This window comes from Saccoglossus kowalevskii, chromosome 17 (assembly GCF_978046115.1).
Source record: "Saccoglossus kowalevskii chromosome 17, keSacKowa6.1, whole genome shotgun sequence".
Classification (NCBI taxonomy): Eukaryota; Metazoa; Hemichordata; class Enteropneusta; family Harrimaniidae; genus Saccoglossus; species Saccoglossus kowalevskii.
This window is the reverse complement of record NC_140657.1, coordinates 695,494-711,872: the sequence shown is the minus strand read 5'-3', so window position 1 is coordinate 711,872 and position 16,379 is coordinate 695,494. Positions and strand designations below refer to the sequence as shown.

Sequence of the window (16,379 nt, the reverse complement as noted above, 5' to 3'; positions counted from 1 at the left end):
TTTGGCAAAAGCCAGCTCAGATTTTCTGTTATCTTGCATGATTTATGAATCTATTCACATCTAAATGCAGCACTTTTTTTCTGAGATGTGGCATTTGTTTTTATAATAAAAAAAAATTATGTCCCTTAAAATAATTAAACAAATTTATCGAGAATCATTATAAGCACTCTAGCTTAATGCAACTTTGGATTCTACCCATGAAAGATTCAGTCTATCACAACGCATATATTTTAGCCAATCAGATCTCCTCCTTTTTGACCTATCACAGACATAATATACCCCCTTCCCGCCAAAATTCAATAATGCATCATTCCCCCTTAAATTGAGAAATTGTCCTTGTACTTGTCAGATGCTGTTTTATGTTAGTATAATAAACCTTGTTACTTCTTCAACCCACTGTTATCTCGCCTCCGTTATCTCTATTCACCAAATCTCTTCTATACAATTCTACACAAAATTAGACACCAATGTCTTTGTAAGATATTTACATCTATCAAGGACATTTGGTAAACTGCTTTCTCACTGTTGTTTCAACTACAAAACTTGTATGTATTCAAAATTAATTATGACATTGCATATTCATATTGAAACAAACTAAGATAAAGGGAATCATATCATATAACAAAGGGCAAGGTCACCAGAGTTTAACTATGTTTTGAACACTTGTGAGCAAGCACGTTTGTTTTATGTCATATAGAATTTTGTTTGGTGATACAAAATATTTCACTGTTTATTTCATTTGTGTGGAACTTTGATGTATTCCCAATACAATATGTTATCAGTCTTCTCAAGAAGTCACATAATATGCATCATAAATACAGTCACACTACATGTTATCGATATCATAGAATAGTAAATTATATAAACTGGTTTGTACTGTACCTTGGTGTGCATGAATAATAGAGAAAGTTGTGATAATAGCAAAGTCAGTGGAGTTTACTGTAAAATACTTTATTTTAGCTGCAATTGATTTTCGCTGAAAAGACTTTTTTGGTGTTTTGTATGGGGTTTATTTTCACTGATGTTTGATAAGTTGAATGTAAAATATTTTATTTTCACCGAATCATTCCTTTAGCGAAAATAGGGAGAATTAGTTGCAAGCAAAAATAAAGTATTTACAGTAGTTTGGTAGTAGCAAATTCAGTTGTGAATTGTATAGTCATATAAGCGTGTTTCTACATCAGTTGCAACCTTGTCTCTTGTAACTTTTTCTATGTCTTCTTGTTTACAGTGCTTAAGTGTTGTCAAGAACAACCATACATCAGCTTGTATGCTGGAAGCAGAAAGAACAACAGTGTTTTTATTTCAGCTTGCTCATTTTCCAAGAGAGTGGAGATTTGAAATGCCTGACGGGTTATCAGCTACTCATAGTATTGTGTGTCACCTAATACAGAACTGTATGGCCTTGTTATTAAGACCACGTCTATTACAACATAGGCTCCTGGTATGTACTATCAAAAGATTACTATACCAACATGTTTATAGCTTTACTGCAGACTGTTCATATAACTGATTGTCTTTTGTTTGAGGTTCATTGGCTTCAATATTACACTTTTGACTTCGTGGAAATGGCAAGTCCACTTGCTTTGATAATTGGTATATATACATGTACTTTGGGTAGAGCTCTCTCTGATTTTTTCATATCATATCTTTAAATCTCTAATGAATATTTTTTGTCTTTTTTAGTAAAAGTGCAATTTTTGACTTCTTTTTTTTAAAATGGCTTGCCAATTTGCTTTGATATTTTATATGTGGCTGCTTTAGGTGGACCTCTGACAGATACTTTTAATTTCCTTGTTTTAGTGAATATTTTTGTCATTTTTGGTAAAAAAGCTATTTTCTATACAGTAGAGCAGTAACCATGGCAATGCACAGTAGCACTGTACCTGTACTTGCTGTACTGTTGTAATGTGCCTGTCATACACATTCACCACTCATTTGATGACATACACTTGTTTTCATTGGTCATTCACATGTAAATGTTTACATACTATTCCCATTCCTTAATGTTTTTCAAGATGTACATCTGAATTCTGAGTTTTCAACCTATTTTAAATTATTTTTTATTCTGACAGCATTCTGCTGGTAGTCACGTTCCTCAGTCATTGTTAAGACCTATTGGAAGTGTTAGAACACTACAACACCAGACATCCACAGATGATATAGACACTCCATCACAACAACTGATGGTAGTACAGGCCAGGTAAGTCATGTATTCTTGTGTTTTTCACTATTTGTTTTTATAATTTTGGAAAAATTGGACATAAATTCTATAGGCTATGGGTCTTGATCAAATTTTTGGTAAAATCGCTATATATAGATTTTGGAGCTTGTCCTCCAAAAGTTATACAAATTTGTGATTTTTAGTCCTAACATGCCTGGACCAATCACAATCAAACTTCACAAATACATTATACATAATATTATACAAATGCACATCAATTTGTTTCACAAAGATGGCCAATGGTGGCCATTTTTGTGCTAAAAATCATTAAAATCAATCATTTATGGATGGATTTCGTTTAAACTTGGTACATACGTTGGACATTATAGGACCTTGATGCACATCATTTTATTTTTCAGATTGAATTTATAATGGCCAACTTGCGGCCATTTTGTTTCAATGAATGCAGTTCTAGTGCCATATCTCTGCCATGCTTTTACTGATTGTGATCAAATTTTTAGTCCCCGTTCGGATGCAGTCTGTTTACAGATGGATTTTGTTCAAACTTGGTGTATACATTAGACATTATGGGACCTTGATGCAAATAATTTTGTTTTTCAGATTAGATTAAAAATGGCCGACTGGTGGCCATTTTGTTTTAATGAATGTGGTTCTTGTGCCATATGTCGGACTTGCTTTCACTGATTATTATGTTCAAATTTTTAATATTCATTATACATCATGTCATAGATATACGGATATATTGGTTTGACGATCCTTTTCAAAGTGGCCAAATGGTGGCTATCTTTGTGCTAAAAAAATCCTCAAATATCAAGCATTTCTTGCATTTATGGATAGATTTTATTCAAACTTATAACATACATTAGACAATACAGATTCTTGATGCACGTCGTTGATTCCTGTGTGTCTGTCTGTCTGTCTGTGTGTGTGTCTGTTTCATCGATATCTCAAGAACCAATGTTCGGATTTCAATGAAACTTGGTATATAGCTTGTCTGGGGCAATGCGCAGATTTGATTAGTTTTTGGTTGACATCCATGCATATTAATGAGCTCATCTGCATAATAATGTGTGAATTTTACACTATTTCTGTTATATCTCAAGAAGCATTAAAACGATTTTCATGTAACTTGGTAAGAATGTTACTAATGATTGGCAGCTGCAATTCATTGTTGTATTTTACATTTTAATTAAAATTTAGCATTTTTTATGTATTTTTGTATTTATTTTTTTTTAAATTTTTCTGCCCAATTGCATGAATACAACTAATAGGAATCAGTGAGTGGACTAATTTGCATAATGATGCGCATGCGTATTCTATTTTTTATGACCAGCAATTTATGATGGTGTCAGCCATTTTGTTATTTCCAGTGTTTTGTACAAAAACGAAGCAAGCGCTCGGGAGATGAAATGTATCAGTTTACATTATGAAAAGATCTAAGAAATTACATGTATGATTTTTTATTATCGTATAAGTAAATAAATAAATAAGTAATTGAACAAATGTATAACCTCAATGACTGTGAAACGAATTACTGTGCAAGCTAGTTTACATTCACGTGTGGTGTACAATTACATTCAAGCCACGGAACATTGAACCCTGTGTGAGCCCATTCAAGAAAATAACGAATGTGAAATTCATCATCGCTAAAACCATGGCAGTGTTGAAGATATGAAAATGGTTGGTAGGTTCGATTTCATGGTAAAATGTTGTGTAAATTCGTTGTACTTGTGAATCCTGATTTATCACCGTATTATTGAACGCGAGAACAAATATGGTGACCTCCAGCATCAATGTAGTTGTATCAAGTCGCTGCCGTAAGGAGATATTTCCTTTGTATCGCTTACCAACATTGTATTGTACTTCTTTCCTTTATTTTCCTTTACACATTTGGAAACTTGCATGGTGCACTTTCACCCCCACCTTCCCCAAATTACGAAGCTATCAAGTCGATTAGTAGGTATAGGTGTGTTGATGACTACTGCGTTGTGTAAGGGCTTCTCGTACGTAAAATGGGGCCCATTCCCAGATAAAATATCTATTTACACAGAGCTGACAAAATTCGCCTACATGTGTGAATATATGTTGGGATTTGAAGAAAAAAAACTCGTAAAACATACCGAATTTACCGTGACAGCAGTGATCAATTTTGATGCCGATTGCTGGTGGGCTGATCAGCATGTCGGATTATTTCTGAGAACATTCTTCATGTGGGAAATCACAAAATTATTAGCACTAAGTTGGCTGGTTTACCTTATTTTGTGTCAGAGTACCCTGTACAAATGACGTGAATCGACATGCGATGATTACCAAAACAATTTGACAATCGGTCTCTCATTTGTTCACCGCCCCCTCAACACGGTGATTTGTTACGATCGACAGTGATTTGTTATGAGGGGTATTTTTCCCGGCCCTTTTCGTCGGAAATTACGAATTCATTGGCTCTAATATATCGTAGTTTACTTTAGTTGTTTCATCCGATTATTCTGTACATTGATTTTACCTTGCAAAGGAAACAATCGGTGTTTGGCTTTGTTATATTTACACTATTGCAACACCTTATGTGGGCCCCCAGCGTGAGCCTCGTGTTTCACTATTTTTTTCATTGAATATTACATCGCACGATATCCCTCAAATCGGAAGGCACATTTATTACTCGAGTTACTGTTCCTATTAAGTTAAGCCATGGAGCAAAAAAGAAAATATGGTTAAGCTGAATACCATGCTTTATGTGGAATGTATAGACCGTGATGTCGGCATTAACTACTGGATGCATAGTGGAAACCACTGGAGTAACGCCACGCTGACCGGCGTCTCCTGCCTGGTAAAAAAAAAAACATGCGGGACGGGCTGCAGGGTTTTAAGCCGTCGTAGATGTTTTTGAAACGAAAATTAGCGAATAGGTTTTGTTTCGAGCCACTTAAAATGTCCTATGTGTATTTTTGGTTGGTACTCATCGCGTGCGACGTGCCTCAGATAGTGTCAATTTATACGCAGTAACAAATGAGACGCGTTGGGGATTACTTTAAATTTTACGTACCGAGAAGTACGTCTGCCGTAAATTATTAATATTTGTTATGGTACTGAGCTGTACGGTGGTTGTAATTTTACCATGTCGATTTTCGGGATATACGAACCAATCGAAAAGATTGTGATGCCTTCCTTATTAATATACGTAACTGAAAGTAAATAAATATAATATTTATTGACACACATATTGATATTAAGATAGTGGTTTGAATTTTAGATATTTAGATTGTGATTGTTTGTCAGAAATTTACATAGTTGTTTACGTTTTCCGTGTTAACTAAATTTCTAAAATATTTTTAAATGCCCTATAAGTTTATTTTGGGCATTTATTTATTTACTATTTTCGTTGCATTTCATTTTCCCCAATGTTTTATGAATTATTTCAGTTTTCTTTTTAATGTTTCAATTTTGTGTAGACTTTTTATGCATATTTTTAAGTAGGCTTATTGTAGGTATACGATGTCTATGTGTGTAGATGACTACTGGTGGCTCCTTATTTAATAGATTATTCATAATTTGTTTATCATTTTCAAATATTCCCGAATATTACATCATGATCCCTATTCCCTCAGCACACGGGAGTTCTTTCTAAGCTTTCTTTGATTTTATTTTTATTTTTCAGATTGGATTCAAAATGGCTGACTGGTGGTCATTTTGTTTTAATGAATGGGCTTCTAGAGCCATATCTCTTAAATGCTTTGACTGATTATATTCAAATTTTATATATTCGTTATACATCATGTTATATATACATGTATTCAAAATAGCTGATTTTGAATGCTGTTCCAGAGCAATATCTCTCAATATGGACAAGTACTCATTTGACAATCAAATACAAGATGTCAATCATTTTAATATTAAAAAATCATCAAAATCAAGCATCTTCTGGATCCATACTTCTGACATGTTTATGTTCCAACTATATTACTATAAATAAAACTATACATCTTAAATTTGATAACTAACGAGGACTGTGCCATGCATGCCTTGTTGATAGTTTTACTGCTTTTTTCATTCTTTCAACTCTAGGCACTCTGGTCTCACATTATGTTCAATCAGTGGTTAAAATCAAACTCATCAACTAGAGAATAAGAACTCGTATGTAATTAATTTTATGTATTATTTACTCCTCAAGGAAATTAATATAATTCTTTTTTGCTTTGCAGACTTCTTGGTATCCTTGGTAACAGTTTGGGTGTTCTCCGTCATTTCAGTCCTGACTTGTTAGAAATCTTATTAAACCAAAGTATGGATGTCTCACAGTATACTATCTTGTTTAACCTTGCATTTAGTACGCCGGCAATAGATCAAGATAACACACCTTCCTTTGGTTCTTTGGTTTCTTGTATTAATATGTGTGTTAGAATACTGTATAAGGTGAGAAGAAAACATTCTTTCAATTTACAACAGAATTCGATCAAGCTGCCTTACCGACAAACCTAGATCGGTATCTTATCCAATTGCAACAATGCTCACTAGCTACATAGAGCACTTTAAATGCTGTTGAAATAGATACAAATTAACAGAATTAGTTGCTCTACAATGGAGTCTGTGGCTTGACAAACCCGATGAAAATTTCTTGAAAAATAAATAAAAATTGCCTAAACGAGGGGATGAACGCGAAAGTCATGTGATCGCGAAATCCCAATTGAATATTTAAAAACTATATTTAATATAAACAAATCTCTATCAGTAATACACCGTCAATGTAATATAAAGAATAACTCACTATTATCTATAGATAAACGTTCGCAACTAGTTTAAACGAAGTTTAGACTTTAGTTTACTATTGTTCAGTGGATGGCACTGGTGGCAACTGGGGTGCAACACTCGGGGCAATTGGTTTGGTCACCGGCTGGATTTCAGTTGCAAGTTATGGTGATGGAGTTGTGTGGGCAACATTGGGCATTGGTGAACCCATCGGTTATGATGTGCCAGGCAACAATGGAAACGGTACTTGTGGATAAGTGAATTGTGATGCGTCAAAAATATTTTTGTATCCCGGTGAATGTTGAAACTAGTCAGTGCCAGGTTGATAATAAGGAGCAGTGAGATAGCTGTATGGAAAGTTTATATGTGAAGGCGCAATGTCAGTCGTACATGTGTTTGGGGAGTCACGGCTCCAAGATACCACAGGTATTGGTAATGTACTGCATTCACCGGTGGTCACTGTGGCGGTTGGATGTCGAGTAGCTTTTATCGCTGGCGTCACATTGACATGTTCGAGTGGACGAGCGTCTCGGTGTGCAGTTTCAGGAAATACCACATTACGTTGTTTTACCGTCTCTCCGACTGGGTTGGAAACTTTTGCACCAGGACGGTATTTGTGAGCTCTGTTTTGTTTACAATTGAAATTGTCTATAATATTCACAATTGCCTTGCTCATGACATGACACTCTATTATTTTACCGTTCGTATTAAGTATTTACTCCGGTTTGCATTCACCAGCAAAGCGCAGCGTTTCTGTGTATCTTTCGCTATGATCGCAAGCTGATTGTTGAGAACGGAAAAGTCTTTTCGCGATGCTACCATTTCGTTGTTTGATGGCACTATGATCATCACTAGCGGATGGACGACTTGGCGACTACGTTGATAACCATTCGTCTGTGTACTGAGCTTGTTCTGGTTTCAAATTTGTCGAAATCGCGTAGTTTGAAGAATTTGAGTGATGTCTCTCATGTAAAATCAAGCCTTTCAAATTCCGCATAATATTTCATGAGAGATACATCTATAGATCTCAAAAACATTCCAATGAGTTTTATTGAGGTGTACCAATAATGTCGATTTTGATTGAACTGGGGAAACACGCGGGGAAACGCCGAGGGATCACCAAACTTGTGCGTCACGTCATGCATTGGCGGACGTTCACATAATTTACAACGCACCTTGGAGACCGACCTCATATGGGGTACATGTAGGTTTGAGCAGTCTCGAATAAAAACAATGGTTATATTCTGCTGCAATGGATTATAATCGTTCTGAACAATGACATTTCTGGGAAAAGACAAAAACAAAAATGCACGAATGCGTTTCACATGATAGGATTCGTCAATTTGAAATCAGTTGGACACGGAGCTAAATGTGTGAATGTGGGATAATATCGTGTGTTCTCTATACATTATTGTATCGACTTCGATGGCCACTAAGCTTTAATGTAACTAAATTAAGGTTGTTACAATTTAATAACGTAATGTCGCAGCTACTTGGGTGAGGCAGCTTGATCGAATTCTGTTGTAATTGAGTACTTTATTGTGAACAGTGCATTCATACTAGTTTCCAGTAATGTCATGTGCAGCAAAGGCTTATACAGTGACTATATGTGATTACATTACATAACATATGGGATGGGTTTCTGTCCTGCGTCTGTCGTTCGTCTGTCTCTCTTTGTTTATGAATAAGTCTGTGTGTCCCTGTGTGGTCAGTCGAATTGTTTCCGTCTGTTTGGGCAGGTCGATTCTCCTGATAAATCGACTGAATTCCTTCCAAAAACTGAACTAAAGTGGTTATGGATGTTGTGGAACTCTTGGGACAGACAAAATCGTGTTTGCATGGAATTTAGTGACTGGCATAAGTCTTTTCCGAAAGTTGTGGTTGTGTGGATCGACCACAGAGATTGCAGTCTGCTATTGCCATTGTGTTGAACGAAACCTAATTGAACCAAGTATCCAGGTTCCTGCGAGTACAATCGTTGACATTTTGAGTTTTGTACGCCAGTATTGTTTCCAGTAGATCGACTCGACCAATTATGTTGTGGAAAAGTCCTACCATTTGTATCACGTGACTTTCTGTTGTCGTCATCCAGTCGGACTGTTTTGTTTACCGTCTCAAATATCTACCAAACTTTGATTCATGTGACATTCAGCATCAAGTAGAAAGTGCATAAATTGACTGTGACATTTTACTGTTGTGCATTTCCCAGATCTACGTTGTGATCAAACTTAATATTTTCTATAATGTTAGTCTGCATTTTGTGTAATTCGCCTGCACTGGCATTGCGTAACCTTATCAAGCCAGTGTGTAGTTTGCATTTTGCATGATATTTCCATACCGATAATTATTTTGTGTCGTATACATTTATTTAGTCTAGAGTACTTTACCTGGATTGTGTATTTTACTATACATACATACATGTGTATTGTGACTACCATTCTGGTGAGTGATATTACTGAATACTTACATTGAATTGTGTCATTTTGATATTCACTTAAATCCAACTATTTCTGAGGTTTCCTATTGTTGTTATAGTTGATACTTGTAGTGTTACATGCATAATTTGGAATTTTGTCCTGCTTTGCATGTTTAAAACATTTTGTATTTTGGATGTCTTTAGTATTCAGTAGTTGAACTCAAGTGTTATTTTATTATTGAATACTTAACCATTTTCTGTTGATATAAACTTGTGAATATACTATTTCAGTATTCGTGTGGGAATTATTTGTACTTCCCTACTGTTACGGCATTGTAGATGACTGCATTGGTTGTGTATTTGAGCACACACGTTGCATTACGATAGTCTTAGTATTTTACAGTTAAGCTAATGTATACTGTTGTATTTAGTACGCCTTTGTTACCATAAGACTAGATAAGTAATCTTTTCAATTATAGTAACTTTAAAGTATTTTCTTTTTATTTTACCAAGTACCTGTATATAATATCCAAGTGCTAATCTCTGTTGTTACTAGCATATACTTCTATGTATCTAGTGAATACTCAGGCATTCACAGCCTTAGCATATACTTCTATGTATCTAGTGAATACTCAGGCATTCACAGCCTTAGCATATACTTCTATGTATCTAGTGAATACTCAGGCATTCACAGCCTTAGTACCTATTACGTAGTATCTATTCGCACTTAGTGTTTCTAGTTAGTAAATACTGTATTGTGTATGTGGTAGCCATTTGTATTGAGCAAGTTAGGATTACTGTGTATGCCATACATTCTCTTCAGTACTCATGTGTTGGCCTACCGTTACTGTGTGTGTAGCTTACACTACTATGACAGTAAGTGGTCTACAGTGCTGATATTGATAGTGCATGTGCCTTGGGTTGTCCTCTATCAGTTTTGTTAATTTGGTAAGGAAATTTTCAATTTCCTAATTTTGGCGAATATTTTAAAATGGTCATTTTTGGTCAAAAATTCTATTTTCGACTTCTTTTTCAAAACCGATAGCCTGAATGCTTTGATACTTGGTGTGTATGTATCTTGTGTTGACATCTACTAGATTTGTTCATCCCATGGCCATATCTTTAATTCTCTTATTTTTGGCAAATATTTTTATCATTTTTGGTTAAAAATGGAATTTCAACTAACCACTATTTCCAATGCTTTGGTGTTAGGCATACATGTGTTTATTATTCCAGTGACAACTTTGTGTGGTTGTTTGGCGATATTTCATTTAAAAGTACAAATTTAAACGAAAAGTTGTGGCATATACAACACTAATCTTTTGTACAATAGCCATTGAGCAGCAGGCCTATTTTTGATTTTTGCTTTTTGTTCCAACATTACCGTATTTATCCGGTTAAGCCCATGCCCGGGAAAAACGCCCACCCCCCCAATTTTGATACAATAAAGAAGTTGAGGTCATAAATTATTATTGATCTTGTATGGCTGTTGATATCACATGTACTAATTATTCCATTTCAATGAAACTTGGTACATTGATGCTCTGGAACAATGCACAGACCTGCTCAGTTTTGGGTTAAAATCAGATCATATTAATTTGCTAATTTGCATAATAATTCATAATTTTTTGGTTTCTAATCACATTTAAATGAAACTTGATACATAGATGGTCTGTGACAGTACTTATCTTAAATCAATGAATCTTGGTACATATGTACTCTAACACAATGTGATGATCTAATTAGTTTTAGGTTTAATTGCATCTGTAATAATTACCTAATTTGCATAATAATTTACTTTTCAGCTTTCCACTAATTTAGTTAAACATTTTGTACATGTGTGTTCAGAAACAATATACAGACCTAAATCTATGCATAATAATTGCTTAATTTGTATAATAATTCATTTGGTTCATTGAGGGAATCCATAGACATGATTAGTTTAATGTTGATAAACATGAATATTCATTATCTATTATTATATTATACCAGTATATTGATGGTGTTAATCCATTGATTTGATTGGTCCAAACACAAAATTTGCATGTGCAATCCATGGTATATTGGCTGATAATGCACGGCTAAACCAAGTGGCCCTGGAACATGAGTTGACTACAGGTTTAATACGGAAATACATAAAATCGGTATTATTTGATTTTTAGGGAAATATAGTGGTTGAATTTTGGAAGAATATTGAAAAAAATACTGAATTAAAAACATCTGAAAAATTATATAACTATAATATTGCTTTTTGTTAATGGTGGGATCCAAGTTGTGAGCGTCGGTCGTTGGGTGCTTGTCGTTCGCCACACAAACCTAAACCACCGTCCCTCAACACTGTGAGGTGCCTACATGAACGCCAGAACGCTATGTTCTCAGTGTTGTATTTCAAATCGCGTTGTGCGTCAGTAAAATGTCAGAAAGGTCATCCTTTGTTATGCTAATTTGTGTGTTTATGCTGCTCTATTCAACGTGGATATGTTTCTTTTTTATGTGGAATAAAAATTAGTTTGTATTCAATTTGAACTGTGTTGCGCATGTAATTTTTGTATGCATTCAGCGTACAACTACATACTATTCTTATAAATATTCATGTTCAAGGGCCATAATCATGATCTTTTAGTAGATGAAAGTAAACTCTTTTTTTACTAGTTTTATCGAATTGTCAATATACTGGTATAATATAATAGCAATAACCCCCGCCGAAGGCGGGTATACCACGAGATATTGCACAATTAACGATATATATGCACGAGCCGCAATATCAAGTGTGTCGGGGCGAGATGCAAATCATACAATGTAGGTGTGTTTGTTAATTAAGTTTGAATTGTCTAGTTAGACTTCAAAATGTTTTTCTATAATTAATATTCAATTCGCTGTATTATTTCTGTTCAGCAATAGCTTTGATGTTTAGTTTAGATTATTCGTATTCCTATTATATCATACATTGTATTTGACCTATGACGTTATTGCCGCGATCAGTGATTGGTTTAAAACCGATCTATCACAACTTGAGTTTTGTATCATGTGACACTTGAGGTCCTCGTGCCATTGTTATCGTTATTATTATTTTTTTTACGTTTGTTGTTGTTTCAAGCCGATGTTGATGTTTCCTTTTCAAAGTTCAATAAATGTCAATCCTGACATGAGACTTTCCGACTTCGTGAATTGTTCCGACCTATAGAGTACAGTGGCTATACTTCGAGCCAATTCACAGCCACAAAGTGGTATACCCTTATTGCTTAATTAGCCCATTTCTGATATCTAAAAAAAATCAGATTTGAATTGAATTCATCACAGAGGTGCTCTGGAACTAATTAGACTAAAAACCATGGATGAAAAATCAAATGTATTTTCTGTATGTATTATAAATTTTGATAATGTGAATCACATTTTTTTCATGCTATACATCTCAAATTGCAAACAAAAATTAGTTGCCAAGCTTCTTGTTTGAAAAGCAAATCTTAAATTTTGAATTAATTTTAATGTGTCTTCAATACTCTCAGCACACAGGAGTTCTTTCTAAGCTTTCTTTTTGATATTATTTCCAGTTGGATGGGTCAAGAATTGGGTTATCACCGTCCAAGTCTCCTGAGAAATCACCAGCTAGAAATTCTTTGGAAGAATCTCCAATTCATAGGTAAGTATCAACTTTATCACTGATTTTCTCAGAAATAATTCAGGACATTTGTTGTCTTTTAGTTTACTTCCCCCATCCCTCCCTCCCTCCCTCCCTCACTCACTCACTCACTCCCTCTCTCATTATGCAATCGGAGCTCAGTCTTGTATGAATGAATTTTATTCAAACTTGCTTTAGTAAATACATTATACATTATGAGACCTTGATGCATGTCATTTTGTTGGATTCTAATTTGCCAACTGGTGGCCATTGTCAACTTCACACTTGTATCTTGTTAAATATATGCACATGCAATTGCTTCAGATCCAATTCAAGATGGTCAAAATTATATCTCTGACATCTATGTGTTTAAATTTAAATAATGGGCATGATCATCTAAGTGGTAATATTCGCATAACAATTAGCCATTGTTTATAAATCCTAGATATTTATTTTAAAATTTTGATGGCATATTCATTGTAGACTTCATTTACTTATGGTGGTTTATAAACATGATTATTATTTTTTGTAAAAATTTATATCAAATATTTGCAAATTCTAAACAGTTTGAATTTGTTTTCTGTTTGAATTCCAGTAAAAATTGTTGGTTGTTGTTCCATTTCTTAAATTTCCATCTCTGCTCTATAGGGTGTGGGTTTGTGAGAAGCATCTGTTCAGTGAACTTTTTTGGTATTATAAAATGAGGAATGAAAATTTGTTAAATGCAGCATCTGAACATTCTAGAGAAATATTTACAATTGTTCAGAATGGTAATAAATACAAATTACAGAATCAATATTACCGGGTAGTGTTAATTCATTTGCAAACTACGGTTTACAGTATGTGACTTTAATACATTGCTAAATACTTAGACAATAATTACATGTTTTGTAATTGTAAATGTTAAATGTTTGTTTGAATTGGTATTTTTGCTGGTTGAAAATATACCTTGTTGCCATATTACATGTTTGAGAGGGAGTTAGTGGAGATAACTGAAAGGAAATGACATGGTTTCTTGGCACACTTTGCCAATAGTTTTTGTAGTTCAGATGTACACCCATCATGTAATTCTATAAGTATAATAGCAAACCAATCACACTTGCGATTTTCAACAAGAAGTCAAAAATATCACTTTTTACCAAAAATTACAAAAATATTCATCAAAATTATATAATTGAAGATACATGTGTATCATCCTAAATGAACAAGTCTAAGTGAGGTCTACCCAATCAGGCTTGTTGTTTTCAAAAAAGTCAAGTAAAAAGTTGTAAGCACAGGACAATCACTCATATGATAAGCTCTGCTTGACAAAGTCGACATTAGAGCTAAAAAAAATACTCTATGCAATTATACAACATTATAAAATAAACCTTATAATGAATCAACTTAATTAACTGTGTTATCTCATTGTATGTGTTCAGGGCTAAATACTCTATGCAATTATACAACATTATAAAATAAACCTTATAATGAATCAACTTAATTAACTGTGTTATCTCATTGTATGTGTTCAGGGCTAAATACTCTATGCAATTATACAACATTATAAAATAAACCTTATAATGAATCAACTTAATTAACTGTGTTATCTCATTGTATGTGTTCAGGGCTAAATACTCTATGCAATTATACAACATTATAAAATAAACCTTATAATGAATCAACTTAATTAACTGTGTTATCTCATTGTATGTGTTCAGGGCTAAATACTCTATGCAATTATACAACATTATAAAATAAACCTTATAATGAATCAACTTAATTAACTGTGTTATCTCATTGTATGTGTTCAGGGCTAAATACTCTATGCAATTATACAACATTATAAAATAAACCTTATAATGAATCAACTTAATTAACTGTGTTATCTCATTGTATGTGTTCAGGGCTAAATACTCTATGCAATTATACAACATTATAAAATAAACCTTATAATGAATCAACTTAATTAACTGTGTTATCTCATTGTATGTGTTCAGGGCTAAATACTCTATGCAATTATACAACATTATAAAATAAACCTTATAATGAATCAACTTAATTAACTGTGTTATCTCATTGTATGTGTTCAGGGCTAAATACTCTATGCAATTATACAACATTATAAAATAAACCTTATAATGAATCAACTTAATTAACTGTGTTATCTCATTGTATGTGTTCAGGGCTAAATACTCTATGCAATTATACAACATTATAAAATAAACCTTATAATGAATCAACTTAATTAACTGTGTTATCTCATTGTATGTGTTCAGGGCTAAATACTCTATGCAATTATACAACATTATAAAATAAACCTTATAATGAATCAACTTAATTAACTGTGTTATCTCATTGTATGTGTTCAGGGCTAAATACTCTATGCAATTATACAACATTATAAAATAAACCTTATAATGAATCAACTTAATTAACTGTGTTATCTCATTGTATGTGTTCAGGGCTAAATACTCTATGCAATTATACAACATTATAAAATAAACCTTATAATGAATCAACTTAATTAACTGTGTTATCTCATTGTATGTGTTCAGGGCTAAATACTCTATGCAATTATACAACATTATAAAATAAACCTTATAATGAATCAACTTAATTAACTGTGTTATCTCATTGTATGTGTTCAGGGCTAAATACTCTATGCAATTATACAACATTATAAAATAAACCTTATAATGAATCAACTTAATTAACTGTGTTATCTCATTGTATGTGTTCAGGGCTAAATACTCTATGCAATTATACAACATTATAAAATAAACCTTATAATGAATCAACTTAATTAACTGTGTTATCTCATTGTATGTGTTCAGGGCTAAATACTCTATGCAATTATACAACATTATAAAATAAACCTTATAATGAATCAACTTAATTAACTGTGTTATCTCATTGTATGTGTTCAGGGCTAAATACTCTATGCAATTATACAACATTATAAAATAAACCTTATAATGAATCAACTTAATTAACTGTGTTATCTCATTGTATGTGTTCAGGGCTAAATACTCTATGCAATTATACAACATTATAAAATAAACCTTATAATGAATCAACTTAATTAACTGTGTTATCTCATTGTATGTGTTCAGGGCTAAATACTCTATGCAATTATACAACATTATAAAATAAACCTTATAATGAATCAACTTAATTAACTGTGTTATCTCATTGTATGTGTTCAGGGCTAAAGTATTGTATGTGCTGGAGAACTGTTTATTTGTGACCATGTCACAAGGAATGAGATATCTGAAAGAACCAAGTATAGTACCAAGAGATAAACAGCTGTTAAAGAGAGAGCTTGGAACTGAACTTGTGAGTCAAACCTTATTAATATAAGCAATGCAATTCACAGTTCATTTGTGTGAATGAAAGTGTTAAAAAACATTGTTTTCTAAATTAAAATAGAAAAAAAA

General features: G+C 33.3%; 1 protein-coding gene across 1 annotated transcript in view; it reads left to right on the top strand.

Moving 5' to 3' along the window:
- LOC100373187 (nucleoporin NUP188-like) overlaps positions 1-16,379 on the top strand; it is a 109,679-nt gene that overhangs the window by 91,333 nt on the left and 1,967 nt on the right. Inside the window, exons 45-49 of the mRNA XM_085492356.1 lie at positions 1,232-1,444; positions 2,076-2,203; positions 6,382-6,592; positions 12,893-12,981; positions 16,149-16,278. Coding sequence (XP_085348482.1) covers positions 1,232-1,444; positions 2,076-2,203; positions 6,382-6,592; positions 12,893-12,981; positions 16,149-16,278 — 771 coding nt within the window. The remainder of the gene's footprint in view (positions 1-1,231; positions 1,445-2,075; positions 2,204-6,381; positions 6,593-12,892; positions 12,982-16,148; positions 16,279-16,379) is intronic.